The sequence below is a fragment of the Limanda limanda genome, chromosome 17, assembly GCF_963576545.1.
Source record: "Limanda limanda chromosome 17, fLimLim1.1, whole genome shotgun sequence".
NCBI lineage: Eukaryota > Metazoa > Chordata > Actinopteri > Pleuronectiformes > Pleuronectidae > Limanda > Limanda limanda.
In genome coordinates, this window is record NC_083652.1 from 3576270 (window position 1) to 3600722 (window position 24453).

At 38.5% G+C, this 24453-nt stretch overlaps 1 protein-coding gene across 1 annotated transcript in view; it reads right to left on the reverse strand.

Moving 5' to 3' along the window:
* The window catches only part of cbx1a (chromobox homolog 1a (HP1 beta homolog Drosophila)), an 85236-nt gene extending 65622 nt beyond the window's left edge, over window positions 1-19614 (reverse strand). The window contains exons 1-3 of the mRNA XM_061089772.1: window positions 19595-19614; window positions 18227-18343; window positions 16577-16717 (exon numbers count right to left, since the gene is read on the reverse strand). Coding sequence (XP_060945755.1) covers window positions 16577-16717; window positions 18227-18343; window positions 19595-19614 — 278 coding nt within the window. The remainder of the gene's footprint in view (window positions 1-16576; window positions 16718-18226; window positions 18344-19594) is intronic.
* Between the last annotated feature and the right edge of the window lie 4839 nt (window positions 19615-24453).

Genomic DNA, 24453 nt, shown 5'->3' on the forward strand with positions numbered 1-24453 from the left:
AAGACAGAGAGTCGTAGCAAAGCTGTTTGAGAGGAAGAAAATAAGTTATAGCTGGGCTGCTTTTGTTCTTTCATGTTGTAAATTCATCCTGCAGCAGCACATGGAGACTGTGTTCCAGTAAACAACACTGTGGCAATTGTGGGATTTCTGTATTTGAATCTATCATTTAGTCATTTGATTTATTTTATCCATCATATGACATTTTTTCATGGACAATGTTTTGGCCTCAACCCAAAAACAATGAACATCATAATAAATAGATTTTTAAACCAATCAACTTTCAAATGTTTTTTCAAAATTATCTTTTTAATAATTTCATTTATTTAAAGAAAAAAAGTATTCATCACCACCTAAATAAAAATTGTGGCAATACAAATATTATACAATTGATATCACAATAATACATTATAAAAAGGGATCATATTCACTTGTTAAGGTGTAATTATTAACTGTACATCTAAACATAATTTATTAATGAATACAATAGTCAATACTCAAATTCCAATTCACAAAACTGTATCATTTAATTTCAACGACTGTTATATACACGTCCATTTAAAAAAAATATGGTAATTTATTCATTTACATCAATTTCGAATATCTAAGTTTATTCTTGTGTGTGTGTATATATACAATTTATCTTTATAATTGGCAAACCACATATCTCTACACTGAGTTCCCTTTCAAAACGCTTAACACTGACACAACAGTTAAATACAATCCAAACCCTACATTGCAGAACACACTGACCTAAAGCTAAACTGACAAAAGGGGGCACCACAATGCAGATCACTAGTGTCCCTGAAGTATCTTTTATTTAGTAATTCAGCATAAACCAAGAATCCATTACAATGAAAACTACTGCAGAAAATTTGTTTATGTATTGTGCACTCTTCCAAAAAGTCCTATAACCTAAATAAACACAGATTGCTTGTCTCTACCTTCAGTTACGACCCATAGTAGGTTGCCAGAGTTTTGTCACATTTTGGTTGGATTAGGCAGGAACTCTACCTGGTTAGGTTGAGGAAAAGGTTATGGTTTTGGTGAGAACTTTGTAAAGGCTAGAGGACCTGCATTGTCATGGTAACAGTAGTCACATACAATTAAGGTTTTATAAAAGTCATGGATAAAACAACTCTGGTTTTGTACAGGAAACAAACACAATGTGTGTCATAGTCCTGTATTTCGTGACCCATCCATCCTCTTCATCCCTGCTCCTAATGCAGACTTTTGTCGCTTTGTGCTTTATCACCTAACGTCCTCCCTTGCCCCCATCATAATTACTGTGGGTGCTGGAGGTCCCCTAACAATAAAACATAATTTTGGGTTGTAATAAGCTGTTTTCTCAGACGACCCATGAGTTTTTCTTTCTTTTATAGCACCACATTTTTTTTACTGAAATCAATCATAAATGCTACAATATGCTTCAATAGTTTATTTCTTATTTGTTTTATTTCATGTATAGAAACACATCACTTCAGCATTTGGCCTCAAGCTTTCATTCCACATCAAACCTCATGTCTTTCAATACACCCAGGAAAGAATCTTAAAGCACAGCTGGTCCATCCCTTACAATCCTTTGCAGATATGTAGAGACATCCAGTTTTCATTGCATCCAGGAGAGATATTTGGCCATAAACCTCCCACCTGAGGAACATAATTTCTTATATTAGGTTGAGGAATGGATAGTAGGATGGGAGGAAAAGTTAAATCTTCCTGGAATGTGCCGTAATCCACTTAAATGCCACATTCTCTCACACAATTACAAAACATTCAGGGGCAACTGGAATTTATGTTATTTTCTAGATTTTTCTATTTAAGTGCATCTGTAGAATATATGTAAAATAATATACAGTAAGTATTGTGTTGTGTTAGGTTAAGAACACACATTCAATTTTTATAAAATTTGAAAATTTGTTTAGTGAATGCATTTTGTGTGAGATCATTCTAAAATGATTTAGTCCACATTAACTGACGTCCCTTTAACAGTGGGAAGAGTTTTGAAATATGTTTAACTCAATGTGGAGAATCTCTTATCATCAATTGTAAAATAAAATATAAGAAAGTTTAAAATATGTAAAGAATCTTGATATATTACATCAGGAATCCTACAGCATTCTACAGAACTATAAACTAGAAAGAATAAAATAATCTAATGAGACAAAAAGTGGAAGGCCGACACACTCACACTGCACTCAGCGTCCTGTCCGGCCACTTGGAGGCACTCTGACATAACACATGTCTCTCGTCCTCACCCACGGTTACTGCTGCCATTCATCTCAACACCCCCCTTCCGCTCCTTCCTTGCATACTTGCCCTCTATCAATCTACCTATGGTTAAGGTCTAACTATCAGTCACCCAATCAAACATGGCCCTGCAGCTAACCCCCTGCAGACAGTTTCCAACGCCCACAACTAGAGATGATATATTTCCATCTGTGTGCAAGTGTTGTAGAGTTGCAGCATGTACAGTAGTTTCATGTGTGAGAGTGTGTGACAAACAACATTCTGCAGGTTTCAGGTGACACAAAAAAAACACACAAACACATATAACACACTTACAAAGCATGCATAACTGCGATCAATTTTCTAAGGGAGTAAATAACTTTAATTGAGATGCAACTTGTAAATATAAAACATGTTAAATACTAACTATAACATGTTTTTACGTGAGCGAGAAAGTTAAAAGTTTTAAATCTGATTGGGGAGCTGAACCCTGTAGCACAGTTCCTCCGGCAGCCACTCTGCTCTCTCCCACAACCTTTGACCTTCCAGGTGACACTGTAGAAATATTTCAAACACTGATCAGTAACACCTTGCTTAAGTTTACCCGTCACTCTCTAACGTGTATGGCAGCCTATAATTGACATACACCATGGTGTAACTGATCATTACCTATTAACACTATTCTTACCAATTAGCTAGCTGGCACGTGTTCTATAGTACAACTGTTTTAGCTTAAATTAGACATAATATCCAAGTGGCATGAGTAGCCTTCTGGACTATCTATATAATATAAAAGTCATATAAGAGTCATTTTAGCATTATTTGGTCAAATCTAAAGTAATATGATTATTTTCAAAAAGTACAAAGTAAGTCAGTCAAAGTACCCTGTGTAAACTGCTTCATTTTTAACTTTGGAAAGGAGAAGGGTGCAAAATCCTATATGCTGATAATAATGATATATGATAAAAATGATGTTTTAGGCTTCCAAGTCTATAACAGTGGATATACACTGTTCCAGTTCAGAGCTGCACCGTAAGCAACCAATAACTTCAAGTCAGGCACTTTGGAGCCGGAGCATACTACTGATAAATGGTAATTGATAGTTGATAGTCCATGAACCCCACAGTGGCTGATCATAAACTTTATGTAGCAATATTTAGCTACATAAATCAAATAACTGCCACTTTCTAAAGAATTATCACCAGAAAAAAAGCAGCAGAAAAGGTAGAGATGTATCAACTCCACAGCCACTGCAGCTGACCAAAACAAACAAAACGCCAAGGTTTTTAATGTAATAAACGCAGTGATTTACAACAACCAGTCCATAATCATCGATAGACTGGAGAACTGGTCAGGAATCACCCACATGCCCTGATACGGTCATACCTCCTAACTAAAGATTTTCAGTGACTATTACCAGCTCTGTCTTATGTGCAGTATGGTGTCCTGCAGGGTTCAATCCTAGGTCCCATTCTATTTTCCATCTATATGCTTCCCCTTGGCAACATCATCCGTAAACATAATGTCCACTTTCACTGCTATGGTGATGACACACAGCTCTACATTCCAATCAGTCCTAATGACAAATCACACATTGCAAAGAGTTTTAACGCATTTAGGGAATTGTCTTCGGAATTTCTTCTCTGAGTTAAGATTTTAAGATAAAACATATTCTGTTAACATCTGTTAACAATCTGTTTAAGACAGGAATAGGTTTTTCTTGACAAACTGACAAGAAGTCAGTTATTTCCGCAGACAGCCTGCAATGTGTTTCATCCAGGAATAAATTGATCCCTGGTAATAAATAAAGCTGCTTATCATGCTGTGAAACAGTGTCAGAGAACTGAGAGGGAGTAATCCTCCAACATTTCCTCATTGTCCTTTTTTTCTTATTTTCACTCACTTCACCTGCTGTTATACTTTCAGCATCAGTATCACATGGTTTAGTGTCACTCATTAATCTTTCATCCACTGCCTTTATTTTTATTTGCACAGTTTGTCTTTCAGTATTACCACAGTCAATGTCCTTTACCTCACAGCTCTCAGTTCTATCTTATTTAGTGTATTAGGGTTGTAATTGCCAATTAGTTCCATGCTACCTGTGTGAGCCACCATCAACAGCACCATCCACAGCCTGCCACTTACCCACAGCCTTCTGTTCACCTGTACTGCTGCAGACATCCTGATGCTCATCACCAGTTTGCAGCTCATCCGATGCCCACAGCTTGCTCTTGAAGCCGGCAGGATGACCTTTCAAGCTTGCATATACAGCATAGTAAACATTTGAAAGACAATTGTGGATACCCATAGAGAGTTCACATACACTTTAGGCCCCTTATTTACCAATCAATCTGTTCAAAATATACCTCCTATCTGAGCATTATTGTTGACCTTGTTCATGCTTTCTTCTCCAAAGTTTTACATTTTGAAATGGCTACCTTCAGCAGAATAGCAGAACTTGTCTCAAATTGGTTTCATGAATGGAACCATGGATGTGGTAGAACAGGAGAGTGGCAGAATAAATATGCAGCTCACAAATTTGCAGAAATGATACAATCATGACCACCTGACAGAGACTCTAAAAGGAATCTTGTGGAATCGATGCCATAAAGAACTGAGGCTGTTTTTGAGAAAGGGAGGAACAACCCGGTATTAGTATGATGTTCCTTATTAAGTTATTGGCAAATGTATGTAAATCAAATATATATATGTTTTTCTGTCCGTGTGTGTGTGTGTGCATACGTGTGTTTGTGCGTGCGTGTGTGTGTGTTGGTGTGTGTGATAGCTTTTGACCTGCAACCTTGTTAATCAACCCACCTACACCCTTACACACTTCCCCAGTTGCACACACATCGGAGACAAAGAGAGTGTGTGAGAAGGATGGAGACAGTGGCGTCCTCCTGTCTATCACTCTCCATCACTCCCTCTCTCTCTCTCTATAACACACACTTTGTCTTAGTCTTACTCTTCTCTCTTACTTCTTTTCCCCTCAGAGTGATGAACTGGTGTCTAAATAATCCCAGGCACATTTCTGTCAATGATAATCTTGTAAAATTGTTTTGATTCTTTACTTGTTTTTCTGGTCACGTGACCTCAATCAGTCATAGCACCGCCTCAAAGATTACAGTCAAACATTGTTTGAATGCCACAGCCTGTATCTAATTGAGGTCACATCACATAGCTTGACGTTGTGGACCTTTAACTCAAGGTTGGAAGTTGCTGGTCGGGTTGCTACTGGTTTCGAGGGCTGTGAGTTTGGGTCTTATGGGCTGTGTAATTTATAGTATTCTTTCTTGCAAACTCCTTCTACTAATTGATTTAAAGGGCTTATAGTTAAATTCTTGCAGCTAACGTTATCATTAACAGCTGTTTACATAATAGTCAAGCAGAAAGCATTAAACTTCATTCCTTTACTCGCAAACAGCTGGAAAACAGCGCCAATGTGACCTGTATGCTAGTTTGCTTCTGTTGAGGTTAGCATGCTCACCAGCTAACCCCGGCTTGGCAGAAGTGTCATGTCATATACCGATAGTGGGACTCTGTAGCATCCACTGCTCAGTAGGCATATTACAATATCTTGTTTTGTAAATGCATCAATGACTAAGCTCTTGGACACCACCACCAAGCCAAATCCAAAAACAAAATTCATTTTTTAATTTACCTTAGAGATAACATCTTTTAGTTGTAAAAAATGATTATGTGTTTTGCATTTCACATTTTACATTGTAAATTGTATTATTGGATGAAACAGCAGATTTTCTCATCAGCCATAGTCACAGCCGAATCCGACACCACCCTGATTTGTTCCAGGTCTCTTCTAGTTGCGTAAGACCCAACCAGTGGTGGGAGAAGATGCATGTTTGAGCCTCTTAGGAAAGCCAAAATCCCAGGCCTCTAACCCCGGACTTGAATATAGTAGTAAGAATATTTTGTCCGTTATATTTCAGGTCAACAGATGCCGTACCTCTTGCTAAGGATATTAATGCCTCCACCTATTAGCTTTTTCATCATCATACTTCTCGGCCGATGTGGTGCAATACAGGCAAAAAAATGTAAATAATAATACAATCTTGTTTGCCTGCAGGACACTGGTGCATGTCTTTTTTTATCAATGTACAATTTCTTCTGCAAGTTAATCACCCAAAAAACACAAACATATCAAAATGTTAATTACCAATAAACTTCACAGTACCATTGTAGCACCAACACAGCTTTTCTTTTCCTTTGATGATCTCAGTTATGTTAACAAACAATTGAACATTACCAAAAATATTAATTTTAACTTAAAGCTGATTAGAGACAACAGTGAGAAATCAATTTATTTATAATTGGTATCAATGTCTTCGAAATAAATTGAACAAGTCGCAATCCATGGAATTATTTTCAAAAGTTAAATCCATTTAGAAAATCACAATATCAATATCAACAGAACAGTGTTTTATCAGTTTAAAACTTTTTACAAACCTTAGCTCAAACTGAATCCTAGACACTTAATTGGCTTCAAAAAATTTCTAAGAGTCTGTAATGCTCTTAATGGTTCGGCTCCTACATGTTCACTGATTGTAACTTGATCAGAGCTCTCAGGTCATCAGGCAGAGGTCTTCTAGCTCTACCTAGAATTAGATCCATGTCTGGAGCTGGTGCATTCACTGTGTTCTGCACTCTGGAACAAGCTGCCTGCTGAGTCCTTCACTGCTGGTTCCTCATTTATACAGAAGTTAATACTTTCATATTTTAACAGGCTTATAGTTATGGTTAATAACTCTGTGTGGGTACATTTACACGTGTGTGTGTGTGTGTGTGTGTGCGTGTGTGTGTGTTTGTGTACTTGTATGCTACCACTTGTTTCTTGTGCAGTTTTTTTAATGTGTGGCCACAGGGGTTTCTATTTGATTGATTATGTTTTGTCCATGACAGTTGTGATATGATTGATAGATGTTGAGTGTACATTGATTCAATTTCTTCATTGTACTCACGCTTATATTGTTATATTTATTTATGTTTTCTATGTGCCCTCTTTTCTCATGATTATGCTTAGATTTCAATGTAAAGCGCATTGAGTTTATGTGTAATAACATGCGCTGTATTAATAACATTGCCATTGCCATTTTGAGGACTTATGGGCCTAGTTTAATGTGCCATTAGGAGGGGTACGGAATGTGAGGATGAGGATTATAAAGAATGAGATTAAAGCACGGGAGAGCAGCTGAGTTTGGGTGTACCCTATGATAAAATAAATCTTAATGAGTGTGTGGATGTGAAGAGAGAGTAGAAAGAAACAACTCACCTATGTAGCACACTATAAAGCATAAACAGTTAATGTTCAGTATTACTGTACAGTCTTTATTTCATTGTTCAGCTGTGTTAACTGATCCAATATCAAAGAGCCTGCCTTTGAACTCGTTTGAACAGGTTCCTTCAGGAGGGCTGCCGACTAAAATCATCTGCAAGATATGGATGCAGAAAAGAACAGATGAGAAACAGATGAATATATATATGCATATGCAATGTGTTGCAGAAAAAGAGTAAGTTCACTTTTGAACTGAATGTTATTCCCCATGTGACATGTTTAATTTCATTACATACTATCCAGAGCAATACTTCAACATCACACAATGGCCCCCCTCTTACTTCATACTTCATACATCATTTACGCATTGAAAAATGTAATGATAAACTAGTCTCCTGGTGTGGACAACTTTGATATATGGATCCTAGACCTCAGTGCTCCTGTTAACACCGTTTCACTCGAAGAGATTTCTAATTCAATTTTTACTTCAGGTAAAAACTCTCAATAAGGCCTGTTTGATGTTTTTCAGATGATGCAGAGAAAGGGGCTTAATTCCAACAGTACCGAAATCAGAAAAAACACATGTCTATTTAAACTTATGTGGTGGCAATTGCATCCACATGTCCCCATCCATTTTTGAGCTAGAGGTGTGTTAGTTGCTAAGTGGCCTCCCTTGTATTGCCGATGACCAAAAGTAAGTATCCAGGAGGTAACCAAGGTTATGAGACTCTTTGAATAAAGAGTTAAGCTCAGTGAGTGGGTGAGAGTGATTGGGAAGGCCTAAATGAAATGTTAACTATTGTCATCCATTGACACGTGTTCAAGTTCATACATTTTTGTGTAATAGGTACACTTAGTCACACACACACACACACACACACGCTCACTCACTCACTCACTCACTCACTTCACCATCACATCAGCTCCCAGGAGAAATTGTCTTTTCCTCATATCAACTCAGAATGACTCCAATATGAAACTTGTTGTATATCATTTAATTAATACTTACACATAAAAAAATCCTTTATGAAAAGAAGCGTTAGATCAGATCCAGAAAAAACAAACAGTTCCTGACTAAAACCGTTCCAAAGTTTTTGGACATTAAATTCATATATATATACATCAACAATCACAACATAGACTAATTGAGCTATAGATAGAGACTCATAAAGAGAGGCAACCAGGTTTGTAAAGAGAGGGTGAGGGAGACAGACAAGTGGACAGACAGGCACTCATGAGGTTACTAAGTGTTTGAGTTCAATACTGACCCAATACACTGCTACCAGGCTGGCGTCACCAGCACTCTGTGTGTGTGTCTGTGCGTGCATGTGCATGTGTGTGAATGTCTGGCGTCACTCAGACAAGCCACTTGTCCGAAACACAGTGTCTGTGTGTGTATGTGTGTGTGTGTGTATGTGTGTGTGTGATTGATTTAGGTGGAGCCGTGGAGGTAGAGACGCAGAGTTGTTGCATTTTCAGCCAAACTGCAAAATCAATGCAAAGTGGATTTGAATGAAAGGAGTACACACTGCCTCCATCCGATGTATTCGTTTGAGTGTGTGTGTGAGACCCAGCTGGTAACCCACGGCGACAGAGCGCTCTCGGCCATTACAGCGCCAGCGTCTCTGCGGCGACCATTAACGATAATGTTGTTGTTGCCTTGGCTACAAATACATGTTCCACCCCATTTGCATTTAGAGAGAGAGTTATAGAGAAATAGTATAAGACGAGAGCGGGAGGATGGAAAGAAAGATAGAAAGACAGAAAGAAAGCGAGAAAGATATTTGTTTTTGTGTTTTCTCTCCTCTGCCCCTTCAATCGGTTTATCTGCTTTAATCCCAGTGATTCATGACACATCTGCGTAATCCAGCAGAAAGAGCGGAAGGCTTTCAGTGTGTGACTTCAGCCTGATGCAGTTAGCTATGGCCAGTCCAGTAATCACTCCTAGGCGGAAAAACTTTGAGTCAATTTAACTCTCATCATATTGATGCACTTATGCACTTTGATGATATTTCCATGGATAAACGGTGGCAACCTTCATTAGCATGAAGGTGTGTCTACATGAATCGGAAAAGCTGTAAGAAAGTGATGGTATTTGCTTCTTTAGATAGCGGAGACCACTCAACACACATTGCCCAATGGATATATAAGTATTGGATGATTCTGCATTACTTTGAATTATAATTGAATAACTCTACTTTCTGCAACATCTGCATGTGGAAGCTGCAGTATGTTGTATATCTGGAGAGGAATTACCTATTGGCTAATGCATCATCGTGGCCATTTATCTCTGAATGCAGTGTTTGGACGCAAACACCGCAAACACTTTGGACGCAATTGTTCTATGGAGGCTGTGGCTGAGGGGTAGAGCGGTCGTCCTCCAACCTGAAGGTCGGCAGTTCGATCCCCAGTCTTCCCCATCTGCATGCCGAAGTGTCCTTGGGCAAGATGCTGAACCCCAAACTGCCCCCCCCCCATAGAACAACAAAGTGCTGCTAATAGATGCATGTATGAATGTGTGTGTGAATGGGTGAATGAAAAACTGTACTGTAAAGAGCTTTGAGTGGTCATCAAGACTAGAAAAGCGCTATATAAATACAAACCATTTCAAGGGTTAATTGTGGTTCATGGAAGCTGTTCTGGCTCAGTTTAAGCACATTGTTGTTTTCATCATACATCGTGTAGGACATCCTACCGCTATTTTCTACCTCTAAGAATTTTTTATACACTGTATATGTGAATTATGGCTGTATGTGAACGAAAAAACGAATAAAAAGATGTTTAAAAAAAAAAAAAAATACAAACCATTTACCATTTATTCGCTTGACTTTTTTGTTACAAGAAACAGTAACTTCCTGAAGCCTTTTTTTGTCACAGAGGTGAGCACTGAGAGTCAGCCCAAACAGCAAGGCTGTAGGCCATGAAAACAAAACAATGAACTAAAAGACTCCAGGGTGAGGAGGACAACTGCACAGTCAGTTAATAATGTTTGGGTTCGTCATGAGCTGCACCTTTCGCATTGCATGCAATATCTTATTTGTCAGCTCTCCCATTTCGAAGGGCTCTACAAATGCATCCTTTTATCCCAAAACAACAAAGGCTCCATGTGCTTATACTTTTAAATATGTACATATATCAAGCTTCAAATCAACCAAATTAACGTTAGCCTAAAAAAGTGGCTGTCTTTCTTACTGTGTCCAACTGCAGCTTTGTTGCCACGTGACAGGAGCAAGGGCAGGAAAAGCTGCTGACCCAGATCACAGAAATCTTCCGTGGACCAGACCGTGCAGGTCAAGGTTTGGCCTTCATGGTCTATTCTGGTCCCCGAAGGTGGCGGCCCCTAAGTTTGGACATCATCAGAAATCATCAACATCACAAAAGTTTGTCATTTTAAGGTGATGATGATAAATCAGTGTTGTAACTATGTAAATATTTACTTAAGAAATTTGTCCCCAAGCTAGTTTTCCCTTAAATTCACTCTGAGTGAATTGAGATTCTCCACTGAACTGACGCCTAAATTTACCCGAGTGCTCAGATTTTTCTAAATAAGGATGTTTTCCATGCAATTAATCAATCAAAATAAGTTGAAGAGAAATTATATAAAGCCAGTATAAAATTCAACCGGCTTTTCCTTAGATTTCCATCCAAGTCAGTTTACTTTATCAGGAAACTCCTTTTTTAAAACGCTCCCTGACTTCTTCTCTGTCAAATGTGGCTGTTAGTGTGCCGGAGACTTTTTACAATACAGAGCAGCAGTATTGATAGAGGAGGTGAGGTTAATGCCTTGGAAGACAGGTACTGATTAGAAGAGACTGAATGCAAATGGAGCTGGCTTGTGCCTTTCGCTCTGACATCAAAACACACATCTCTATCCAACAGCCAACCCAACTCTCAAATTCAAATACACACAAACACACAAATAGTGGCAGTGCTATGGCTCCACAGAGAGCGTACAGTGGGGTGATAATATTCGGTGTAATGCGCTTTTAAAAAGCAATAACGACTACAATAATCACCTTCCTCAAATCTGTCTTGTTAAAAATCTTCTCTCTCTGCTTGTTTTCACATTTGAAGTTGCCGTTTCTACACATCTACGCTTTCTACTACATTTACTACATTTAAAAAGCAGTAATATTGGCAATAATTACCTCCCTGCCTCCATGTCTGTCTCGACACAGTCACAAGCCTCATTAATTACCTCCTTTACCTCTTCTGATGATGTGTTAATTCGATTTGGAAGATATAAAAGGACATATGTGAAGTTTTTAGTGGTGTTTAAAAAGCAGTAAACTCAACAATAATTACTTCTTTGCATCTTTGTCTCAATAAAATCTCAAAGGACTGTGTGTTGAAGATGTTTCCAGGCTGTAAAAGGGCCTTTCCGGACATTAAGGAAACGGAAATATGTTCTGTGCACATGCACAAATACCCTTGTTGCTGATTGGCTGGAGCAGCACTGTGCTGCCAGGCTTTTGCTCCAGTTTTCCAAATATAGAGCCAAGGCTGCATATTTAAGCCACATAATCAGTCAGCACACACACAGAACGTACAGCTATAGACTGTGAGGAGATATTAGCAAAATATGAAAATAAATGATATATTCTTAATATCACTATATCATTAATGTTTCAGCATCTTTTTAGGCCCTTAGCTTAATAAACACATTCATGTACGCCAACGAGACAGACCAGTGAGTTTTTTGTATTCATTAATGAATACAAGACACATTCATACAGTGCTATTGTGTGCCACGCTTTTTCTATCACACACCATTCACAAACTCTCAAACACAGCTTTATATGGTTCAGTATCTTGCCCAAGGAAGCAGGTTGAGAGGAAAAGCCATGGATTGAACCGCCAACCCTGTGGTTAGTGGACTACCCGCTTTGACACCTGAGCCATAAAAGCCTACCATTGTTGCATCATCACAACCATGGGAAGAGCTGTTGCTCAGTGTAATGGTGTTGGTGGTTTAGCTGCAGAGCTGAACTGACTGTGATCTGCCAGAACAAGTCCTAAACACACTTGTGGGGCAAGATGAAGCAGCCTATAGCTGGCTCAGCTCTAGAATCAGGGGTTGTGGGATAATTGTTTTGAAGTTTAAGCATCAGTGAGTAGAAGTGGTGTGGAGCAGTTGGAGGAGGCTGTGATGGCATCAGCTCCATTTTCCACTATATGTGACCAGCTTTTTAAGGTGTGCAGTTTCACATACTGTACACTGTGAGAGTCTGTGAGAGTAAGGATCACTAAAAACGTAATGACCTTAACATTGTGTGTGAGGAAGACTCTAAAATGCTTGTCCTCGGGTAACATGGTTGAGCCATGTTACCCGAGGAGCCATATATCTAGGTAGATGATAATGTCAACTTCTTCATCCACTGATGCAGCATGAACTCGTGTTTTCTGGTGGTTTTAATACCTTACAACCGTCACTGCATAAGGACAAGTAGAGATGGATCACAGCTAAGTTTCCTAAACAGCTGACCACTTTTATGACCAATAGCATGTGAGACTACTGGACTGTGTGCCCGACTTGGCGATCTGTGGCACACGGCTCTGCAGGGGTCTGTCCTCTCTCTAATTCTGTTAAATCAGTATATGGGTCTCTTTATAATTTGATTAGATCTCAACATTACTATGTAAAGTGCCTTAAGATAATGTATTTTGTGATTTGCCGCTATAGAATATTGAATTGAATTAAATTGAATTTGAACATTGAACACAGAGGTTGATCCTCAAGGTGAGTATGGAACTCCTCAAACTGTTTCAGGATTCTGGTTGCATTAGCCATCTTCTATGGTCTTCTGGGACAGTGGCATCAATGTAACAGACAGGAAGATGCTGGACAACCTCATAAGGGGGGCTGCCTCTTTCCCACTGTGCTCTGCAGACTCATTAGAGGTGGTGGGGGAGAAAAGAATGATGACCAAAGTGTCGGCCATTATGGACCATACCAGCCTCCTACTACATGACACCCCGAGTGCTCTTAGTCGCACACTCAGCATGAGGCTGCTCCACCTGCAGTGTGTGAGGGAGCGCTGCCGCTGGTCCTTGGTCCTTGCTGCTGTCACACTCAACAATCGACATCATTGGTCCCATCAGACTTAAATAACCCACATAACTACAGAGTGATGTGCCAAACTGTACAGCTCACATTCCCCTTTTATTGTTATGTCACTGTTGCCTCTCTCCTGCCATTGTCTGTACTTTATGTCTGCACATATATTACACACGCACTTTCATTTTTATTTTGTCTAATATTCTTTATTTACTTCTACCTAACAATATGATTTAAGTCTTATTCTAGGTATATTTATTTAATACCTGAATTGCTTCCATTGGAATAGAATGATGTGTTCATATCTTATCTGTTACACTGTCTGCAGTCACATGCAGAAGCAGGATCACAGTCACATAGTAGGGTCAGGAACCTCAATTCCGTGACCATTCTCTGGCTAATATGTTTTGACGACTGATTTGACTTCTTTACACCTTTTATAAAAAATGTAGCCCCCATGTCCCTCGCAACAATGTCGGCATTTTTCGCTAGAGGGCCGAATCAAAAATGGCAGCAGGCACCATCTTGTAAAAGTAACTTTTTTACCAGAGCACCTAGAATAATGTATGAATACACTTTTTGGGGTAAATTGACCATACGGATTGTGATTCTGACATAATTTTGCCTTTTAGATATCATCTTGACCCCCGAAATCCAAGATGGCCACCATCTGGTAGAGCGAAAACGTAATTTTTGATACACAAATTAACTTTTTAACCAGAGCACCTAGAATAATGTATGAGGACACTTTTTGTGGTAAATTGACCATAAAGATTGTGATTCTGACATCATATTGACATTAAGACATCCTGTTGACCCCAAAATCCAAGATGGCCACCATCCGGGACAGCAAAAATGTAAAGTTTTATACACAAATCAGCCCCCAGGTATCCAGGAGATGGGTGGTGTATGTTCTTTATACATTACTTATTATGGAAGGACAAAAACAAAGAATATCAGAAATAAGTTTTATTTAATAACTGTAACTTAAGAAAGGAACGAAAAACACTTGAAACATGGCAATAAGAAATCATTGTACCCCAATAATTTTAACATGTCGGCATTGGAGCTTCACTGTGGGATAACTGGACAATCCAAGCCTAAGGAGCGAGGGCTGTACAGTGCCCGCTAAGTCCCAAAGCTTTTAGCACTACGGTTACATGAATGATACAACTTTTATGAATGAACCTTTAATGAAAGAAAGTTCTCACATATGTTAACATGTTATAGCAATCTCAGTTCACACTACGGCTGGGCAGCTTTGCCTCAGTGGTAGAGCGGTCCTCCTTCAACCACGAGGTCGGCAGTTCGATCCCAGTCTTCTCCATCTGCATGCCGAAGTGTCCTTGGGAAAGCTGCTGAACCCCGAATTGCCCCTCAAAGAAAAAAAAATGATGCTGCCAATAGATGCACTGTTTGAATGGGTGTGTGTGAATGGGTGAATGGCAAACTGTAATGAAAAGCACTTTGAGTGGTCATCAAGACTAGAAAAGTGCTATATAAATACCAACCATTTACAGCCAGGCAACAAATAAACTGGTGCAAGAAAACACACTAGACTTATTTTGGAATTTACTGACTTCAAGAAGCCTTGGCAAAAGCTTGTTCTTCACATAACTTCCTTAAATCGATTGTCCAAACCATGCTGCTTTACTGTGTGTGTCTGTGTGTGTGTGTGTGTGTGTGTGTGTGTGTGTGTGTGTGTGTGTGTGTGTGTTTGTTAGTGTTTTGAGAGTGATGCTCAGCATGAGGCTTTGTGTTACAATTAAATGACAATGTTTCCATAGTAACAACACCTGGGAGAGAGAGAGAGAGAGAGAGAGAGAGAGAGAGAGAGAGAGAGAGAGAGAGAGAGAGAGAGAGAGAGAGAGAGAGAGAGAGAGAATAGGTGAGCAAATTAGGAAATTCACTTTAGTTAGATGGTTCAGACTCCCACTTTCTAATAACCAAGGAAACTCATAAATATCTCGGATTGTGTTAATGCCAAGTGTGCCTGAGTGTGTTACAAGCAAGAAGTTTCAAGCTGCTTGTCTCGATGCCTTTGTGTCTCTGTGGGTGTATGCATTTAAAAATGTGTGTGTGTGTGTGTGGCAGCAGCAGATGTTGGATTAGATTATTCCACAGGGAGAGAGATTCACATGCAAAGAGAACAAAGAGACCCTAAAGTTCACATTAGTTTTGACTGTGTCTTAAATTCAAATTTCTTCTATTCACTATAATTACTGAAGCAGGGTCTCAAGGAGTAACCGGCAATAAATGGTTCGTAAATTGTCTTTTTTCTTGCAACTATTTTCTCCATTTGCTTTGGCAGCACAAACACATTTTCCTATAATCCTGAACATATTGTATTTTCACCCTTGTGTTTTGCTGGCACTTTTTTCTTTTGTCTAATTCAGATTATTTTTATTTATTCTTTTGCAAATAGACAATTTAATTTTGACACATTCTGAAGCACATCACAGCGTTATCTATTTTTCTGCCAAGTTAATATTACATTTTGCTTTGGTATGAGGGTTTGTTAATCTCCTGGTTCTTGAAAGGGCCGCTACAATGTTTCTACACATAAAAAGTTATCTTCGGGCTGTGAGAGGTAATCCATATCTTTGGAGATTTCTGAAGATTGTTAGTGTTATTATAACATGAGGTTGTAGACCACAGGCAGCTTGCTTTACAAATAGAAATTGTAACATGATTTTCAATCTCACAATTTTTTTACCTCACAACAAACCTTAAATTTATGGAGGTGTTTTGAAAGACCTATGGATTACTCCTCAAGATTGTTTTTTGAAACAGAGCCGTGGGAGAATTGCAAATTTAAAAATTGGAAAATAAAAAAAGTTAATATGTCAAAACTCTACACCTAAAGTACTCTGTTTTTGCAATTAAAATATTGATTGGAACTCGCAAATTAAAACCTCTGCTGTCTAAAAATGAAATACACGAGAAAATCAAATGCTCTGTGTCTGTACAAACTCACAGTGACCTCGAGCTCCCGTCACGACCTCGAATTCACCCCTGCAGGGTGACTGGGGTGATTGGGGGGGTAGACTTCCACGCCACCGAGGTCACGGAGAGGGTATACCATGCCTGTTGTCACGGCGACGGCTGCTTTAGGAGACAGGAAGTAAACAAATGGGTCTGATCTGAAAGAAAGATAGAAAGACAGAAGCAGAAAGAAAGAAATAGAAAGAAAGAAGGAACGGTAATAATAAATATCATTACTATATTTGAATATAAATCCGTTTCTTGGAATTCGTGGAGCTGGTTTCTCTCACAGTTTGACATTGTGACCTCCTCTCATCATCTCGTCCTCACTTCCAGGGTCAGACAAAGTTTATGAGACGTGTGGGCATGTGTGTCTAAGTGTGCATGTATGTGCACTAGTGCCTTGTAAGTGGAGGGTTTAGCTGTGTACTCAGTATATACTATCTATGCAAATGATCTCAAAGACAGACACAAAGAACAGTGTTAAAGAATGAATAGAGAACACAGAAACCAAAGCTCATTCTACTTTCTATGTGAACTGCTCACGATAAGAATTAAACCTTCTTGAAAATGTTAAAAATATAAAAAGTATTTTCAATTTGATAAAATCCCAAAAAAACACTATCAAATGCTTATGACAAAAATGACTGCAGGTGTCTGTGCAAGTCGAGTGACTACACTGACTGGTGCATACAGTACAACTTTAGACCCCAGAAAAATGAACCATGAAATTATTTGGCTCCAGTAAACATCAACCCCCAGTGATCAAATTTTAAATCTCAACAAATTTTGTATCCCTTAAAACATGTTATCCAACCTTGCACAATTTTATTGTGACAAATGAGATATAGCATGTAGAATTTCTAGGTTAGAAGATAACTAAATATATATTTTCTTTATAAAACTATGTGTTCACATCTACTATATGATCCCATAATGTGAAAATAAATCAACCTCAAAATATTTATTAATATTTAGTGTCCGTCTGAGGTTATACTCTGAACAAGCAAAGGAGGCATAATATGTTTATTCTGTTTATCATTGAGTGAGTGTTTTTGACCTTTTGTCTGATGATTAACTAACTATTATGAATGGAAGTTAAAGAGGAGAGTAGTCTGATAAGGTCAGTTGGAATGGTTCATTAAGAATCATGGGAAATATTTTTCAATAAAAGTCATCACAGGGTTTAATTTTAGTATTCGTTCAGTATTTCTCCACATGTTATTCAAAGCTGTCAGAGAATTAGAGAGAGAAAGCATAAACTCTTTCAGGATTCTGTCAGGAATCAAATTATCTTTGTCCAATTAAACTTAAGCAACAGTATTTATAAGCTTGTATATTTGTTCAGTGTGATAAAGTCTTCGTCTGTTTTAAAAACAAAGTGAAGTGTGAGTATCCTGTACATCTTTGACACTAGTTATCCTGTGATCTGATTGGTCAGTAGTTGAACTGTTGGCCGGTTTGATCTGATATCTCTAACCTAACCTGCCCTGGAGCAGGTTGAACTGAAAATCCAGAGTTAAACCTAAAGTTAATTCATTAACCACAATCGTGCTTAAATTTGTTACAAAGGCCCCGGGACTTTTCCTAGAGCTGGCCCTCAGCCAAACTTAGTAAATGGGAGGGGAATGGCCTCAGTGAAGGAGGTGAGCAAGATCACTCTGGACCTTGTGATCCCTCTGGCAGAGCTTCTGAAGTCCTCAGCAGAGAGTGGGGGAATCTCCTGGTAGTACGACCATCTCAGCAGATCTCCATCCATCAGAATGGTGGCAAGTCGGAAGCCACTTTGAGTAAAAGACACATGTCAGACTGCTTTAAGTTTGTCAAACAGCTTTTCAAGGACTCTGAGAGCATGTGAGAAGAAAACCCTCTGAGACCTAAACTTTGGATAGAGTTAAAAAAAAAATCTGGCAAACACCCGGCGCTGCTCATCACCGTGCTCATATCGTCCCCTCAGTGGGGAGGGGGTGGTGGGAGGGGACTGAGTGCACACCACCAGAGACTGTAGTTGTGTAAAGTTCTTTAAATATGACATTCCAGCCGAATATTAAGATGATCAATTTGTTCCAGTCAACATAAAACTCCTCCAACTACACATATTTTATCTGCATGACCACTGTTATTACCAGTAAACGTAGTCTATATTTCGGTTACTATTGAATGACTAATACAACCTGTTCTTTAATAAAATCTATTATATTGTGTTCCAATTAAAAAAAGGTAGATTCTTTCTGCTAGGCCCTGTTAAGTTTTACTTTTAATTCACATCTACTAACAAATTGCAGACTGATGTTTATTTCCCATTTCCTTCTCAATGTTGTGTGTTACCTCCGCCAAGAGGTTTTTTTTTCACTCCTGTCCATTTGTTCCTTGATTATTTGTACGATTACGTAAAAACTACTGGGCTGTTTACCATGAATGGATGCTTGTAGTATGGGTCTGGGAATTAAGCCTTTAAACATTGTGAGATTGTGTTATTTTAGTTTTCACTGATTTCCCAGGAAAATTTTTCATGGATCTTAATGGAAAAAAATCTGACATATTAAGGGGACACATTTCTTTGAGTGTGTGAAATTGATCCAGCAAGATTGAATTTAAGGGGACTGTTGGGTGTTGTCGGAGGTATGTGCTCTACTGAGTGCCATTTTAGTTTTAGCAGGTTTTATTATTATAACCATGATGATGGTGATTGTCTAACTGTAATGAATTATTGTCCCAAACTGTTAATCACATAATTAAAGGTTTGATTTTTTATTTTTCAGCAGAGATTCTGATTATTAAATGATTCTGGAAAATGCTCCCCCAGGATTTATTTGAGTGCACAGGGACACAATGGTCATTTCATTTGATAAACAGCAGACAACATATGTGGGTTGCTGTTGAATTAAACAAATGTGGAATGTTTTGTTTTCCAGCCGATTATTATTATTATTACATATAAGACATATACATACATAGACACATTTGACCACAGTGAACTTACTGACCCCTCTGTTCCTCTCTCTCTCTGTGTTCTCTCCGTCTGACCTCTTTACCTCTGGACCTCTGACCCCATGCCCTGACTTTGCCCTGCAGCAGGATTGACCTTGGCTCTGCAGCCTGTTGTCACAGGGTCACTTTTCTCCTCAAAAATACCATTAGCACATTAGTACAGCTCTGCCGCTGGAAAGTGTCTGTAATGAGACAAGTTCAGACAATGAAGAGACACGAAGAGAGTGATCACAGACTAAATCACTGCCGGTTTTATTCTTCTGTTCCCCCTGAGGAATATGAACCACAAAAAAAACAAAGTCAGGAAACACTAATAGGAAAGTTATAGCCTACTTTCTGAGCTGAATCCAGCATGCTATGAATGGTAAATAATACTTCAGATATTATACACTTTACTCATGGATTAATCCCATTCAACATTTTAAACTCAAATGTAATATTTACATTGTTAATAAAAACAGCCCTCTTTTCAGTCTTCAGTGGATTTGATATTTCCATTGAAATATTAAAATTTTGTCAAGATTTTTGTGAGAATTTCATGTATCATGAAATTAGCTCAAATATTTCTATTTTAGAATGAACTACATTATGACTATGTTGAGATGTAAGTTATAAATAGAAACAATGTATAGGAGAACAATCATACTATCAATTTTGATCATAAACTTTAAATAAAATACAATTTGTAGTGAAATAAACTCACTAATGTCTGCTCTATCTAAGATATTTTACAGTTCTGAAATCAACACATGCTATTGTTAAAAATGTCTTTAAAATTATTATAATAATATTTAATATTACATAACATACTTGATCATATGAGCTGAAGAGCCACTGGAGGCTGCAGTTCAACTTTCAGACAGCAGGTGTTGCCCTGCTGCCATTTAACAAGACTCTGCCCCAAAACAGCAAAGAAAAGTACAGCTTTCATAATTTTTGCACGTGCATTTTATCATTTGTGATCTGTGTGTGTGTGTGTGTGTGTGTGTGTGTGTGTGTGTGTGTGTGTGTGTGTGTGTGTGTGTGTGTGAGTGTGTGTGTGTCAGAGAGAGCAGCATCTGCTACAGAGCTGCAGGTGCACATGTGTGTGTGAGTAAAAGTGTGTTTTTCATGTGTGTTGTGGAAGTGAGGTCAGACTCAGTGTGCGTATACACTGCACAGGCTTCTTCTACACCATCATACACCATCAATATTGTTGTTTATAACAAGCATACAAGATCTCTCCATCTCTCTCGCTCCCTCTCTGTTGGTGTGTGTGTGAGTGTGTGTGAGTGTGTGTGTGTGTGTGTGTGTGTGTGTGTGTGTGTGTGTGTGTGTGTGTGTGTAATGGTGAATCACCAACAAAAAAACAGCATGCTGTGTTCATTACAGCATGGCTCACCAAAACTTTTGATTTACCACTTTGGCAGATCACCAGACTTGTGAGACAGAGGAAAGAATTAGAGACACAGAGTGGGATGAGAAAAAAAAGTAATTAGTACGTGCTGGAGACAGACAAGGAGGTGGTTCCTTGCTAACGAGGTCTCCCGTGATGAATGTGTGAGAGCTTCTCTAAAATATTGATTAGTGTGTAATGAAGCGGAGCAGACAGACTCCATCCAACACTGAGGAGCGACCCACACACACAGACACTGAGTCTGTATGTAAGTACAGTATGTGTTTATCTGCGTATTATCTTTGACCTACACCAACTGGGTGAATGTATAAGAAACTTCTTGGCCAAAAGTTTAGTGACACACATTCATGATTGACATTATTTGCATCCATGTGCTGTAAAACCTGGTCGGAGTGATATACATGTACTCCCATACACAAGAACAAACTGATACTGGGGGTCGAGGCCTATAGCGATGGGCCTCATTGGATGTGACAGGATAAATAACGTTTAGACCCAGTTTTTCCTAAATGATGAGAAAAAAGATTACTCTAGAAAACAGGTCGTCTTATGTGATCAATTTGGTTTTTCTCTTTATTTTTTTGTAACTACAAGGAAAGTATAAATTACATTACAAAATAATTTGACACAGAAAATTAAGCGGATTTTCACAAGGAGTGATTTGTAATTATTACAAAGTTGCAGCGTGGGATTAATCCACTTTCATTAAAAATCCAAATACAGCAATTCCTGTGCCATAAGCAGATCCAGACGGCAGCTTTGCATAACACACCCACATGCTGCAGCTCGAGGACTCTCCTTCATGGGAACCAAGGGAGCTGCACCAAAACTGGCCCTGAACCAAAAGTGCACATGGGGGTACTGAAGACAGTATTAGCAGTTGATGAATGATATCGATAGAAATCCTGTTAGTGGCGTCAAATAGACTGATGTATAACTTTACAGATGTACACAATACTTAAATAATACTAACATCTTCTGGGATGAACTTCAATCACCTCACAGCAAAACAGCAGGTTAGGCATGATGACACTGTTCAATAGCCCTATTTAACAGATACAATTTCTTTACATCAATTCAATTCATTGGATTAATATATTTGACTGAAATCTTTTCCTTTGTGAATCTCAATCTAAGATAATTGGGCCTTGAGATAGTGAGTTCACCTCTGTAGCTCCTCCTCCTCTCTTTCTTTGATCACTAAGCATCTGATCTTTGACCCCTCATACTTGTTACTATTTAGTGTTGAAGCATCTCTGGGTCAACGAGCCAGCTGCCTGACTGACTGAGGAAAGAAATATGTGGAAAGAGTTTTACTGTTTTCAACCAGCAGGTGGCAAAAAGCAAAAAGGCCTGAGAGCTTTACTGGTTGGACATTACTGACTCTTGTGTGTGTGTGTGTGTGTGTGTGTGTGTGTGTGTGTGTGTGTGTGTGTGTGTGTGTGTGTGTGTGTGTGTGTGTGTGTGTGTGTGTCTGTGTGTGTGTGTGTTTGTGTGTGTGTGTGTGTGTATTAACAGAGGTGTTTTTCTTAATATATGAACTCCAGAATCGAGGGGAAATAATAATAAGTGACAATTATGTTAAAATATCATCATTCACCTTCAGTTCTCCCGTTAATAAAAGCCTCCATGCACAGTCTCCAGTGATGTAATTTATGAACTAATATATATGAAGGTTGAAAAAAAGGTATTGGCCATAAAATGCCAAACATTTTCCATTCAAAATCTAATATAAACCAAATATGACCAAATGATGGAATTTGTTTTAATGATTTAGAGTATTTTAAATTTTTGATACTTATCAAAAATGATTGAATAAATCTTTAATTCATAATTGACGTTTGCTTTTAACACTGATCTCCCACTGTTTTTAAACCTCAGTAAAAATATAATTATCTGTCTTTTTTACCGAAGTTTTAATGAAATTAAACAACATCACTTACCTTTTCACGTTACCTTTTCACACACATATATATATGTATAAGAACATTCAAAAAAAATTCTCTTGAAAATTGATCTCTTGAAAAGTGACATTTTAATATAAATTGACTAATATATGCAGACAAATTCAGCGTATGCTGCATATAAATGGTATTTATTCTCGTAACTGGGATTATTCCTATAATAAGACATAGATTTACAGACTTGTCTAGGATTGATATTTGATGAGAATTTTAATATCGATGCTGACTTAATCCAGACCTTCAGACCAGAAGATATTCATATAAATTTTAATAAACGTACGCGATAAAACCAAATCTTAATCTACATTAGATAAGGTTGAGAGTTATTTGCTTTAAATATTAGTGAAACCTACCAAAGGAACAGTATAACAAATCACAATTTCACAAATCAGATTAAAATTAAAAACTTTTTAGTAAAAATTTGTATTTTTTATGTATTGAATGAATTTTTAAATGTATATACAGTGTACATGTGCCTAGCATACATCCGACATATATACACAAAGCTGAATGAATGAACATAAAATAATCCATGTGAGAGGCAGACAATATTCAATGCGTAAAAGAAATAACTAATGCTCCCAAAAAATTAATACAGAAAAAACACACACACACCCACGAACAAAGAGAAAAAACACGAAGAGGGACGACAGAGGAGAAGGTGGAAATGGAGGACAGAGGAATTCTGTCTACAGGACTGTTAGAGAAAAAAGAAGGAAGAGAAAGAAAAAAAGGGAGAGACGAAAAGAGGCGGACAGATGGAAAGGGGAGAAGGGGTGAGTGTACTGTAGAGGGAGGGAATGAGGGGGTCAAGGGTCACTCTCATTTTTCGTCCATTACTGCTCAGGGTCACATTCTGTGTGATGGACACACATACACACACACAATTCACATACAATATAAATATATATATATATGCGTGTGTTTGTTTTGGAAAAAACGAAAACATGGACTGGATGCAAAGGAAGAAAAGGGGGACAAGAAGCAAGAAAACAAAATGGATGTGAGGAGGAGAGGACAGGAACTAGAGGCGAAGTGGGTGAGAGGAAGAGGGCGACAAGATGGAGTGAAGAGGAAGAAGAGAAGAGGGAGAAATGTAAAAAAAAACAAGTGGGGTGAGGAGGAGTACTAGTAGGGAGGAGGCATTTGTATTTGACCGCAGGTTGACCTCCTGCCTGTCACCCTCTCACCTCTCCTTCACCTCCCTCCTACCATTCTTCATCCTGGACAGAGGAGGCCCCACATACACACACACACCGCGACTTGTCCTGACAGTGACCTCTGCTCTGCTCAGCAGGAATGTTGAAGGAGAGGATAAGTGAATCACTGGGCTACACACACACACACACACACACACACACACACACACACACACACACACACTCACACACACACACAAAGGAGACATACCATACACATAGACAAAGAGAGAGAGAGACAAACACACACATGCAGTCAGTGGCACAGATGCACTTTATATGCAGACACAGGATTTTCAAGTAGAACAGTAGTAGATGAAGAGTAGCTCAGATATTCTCGTCAT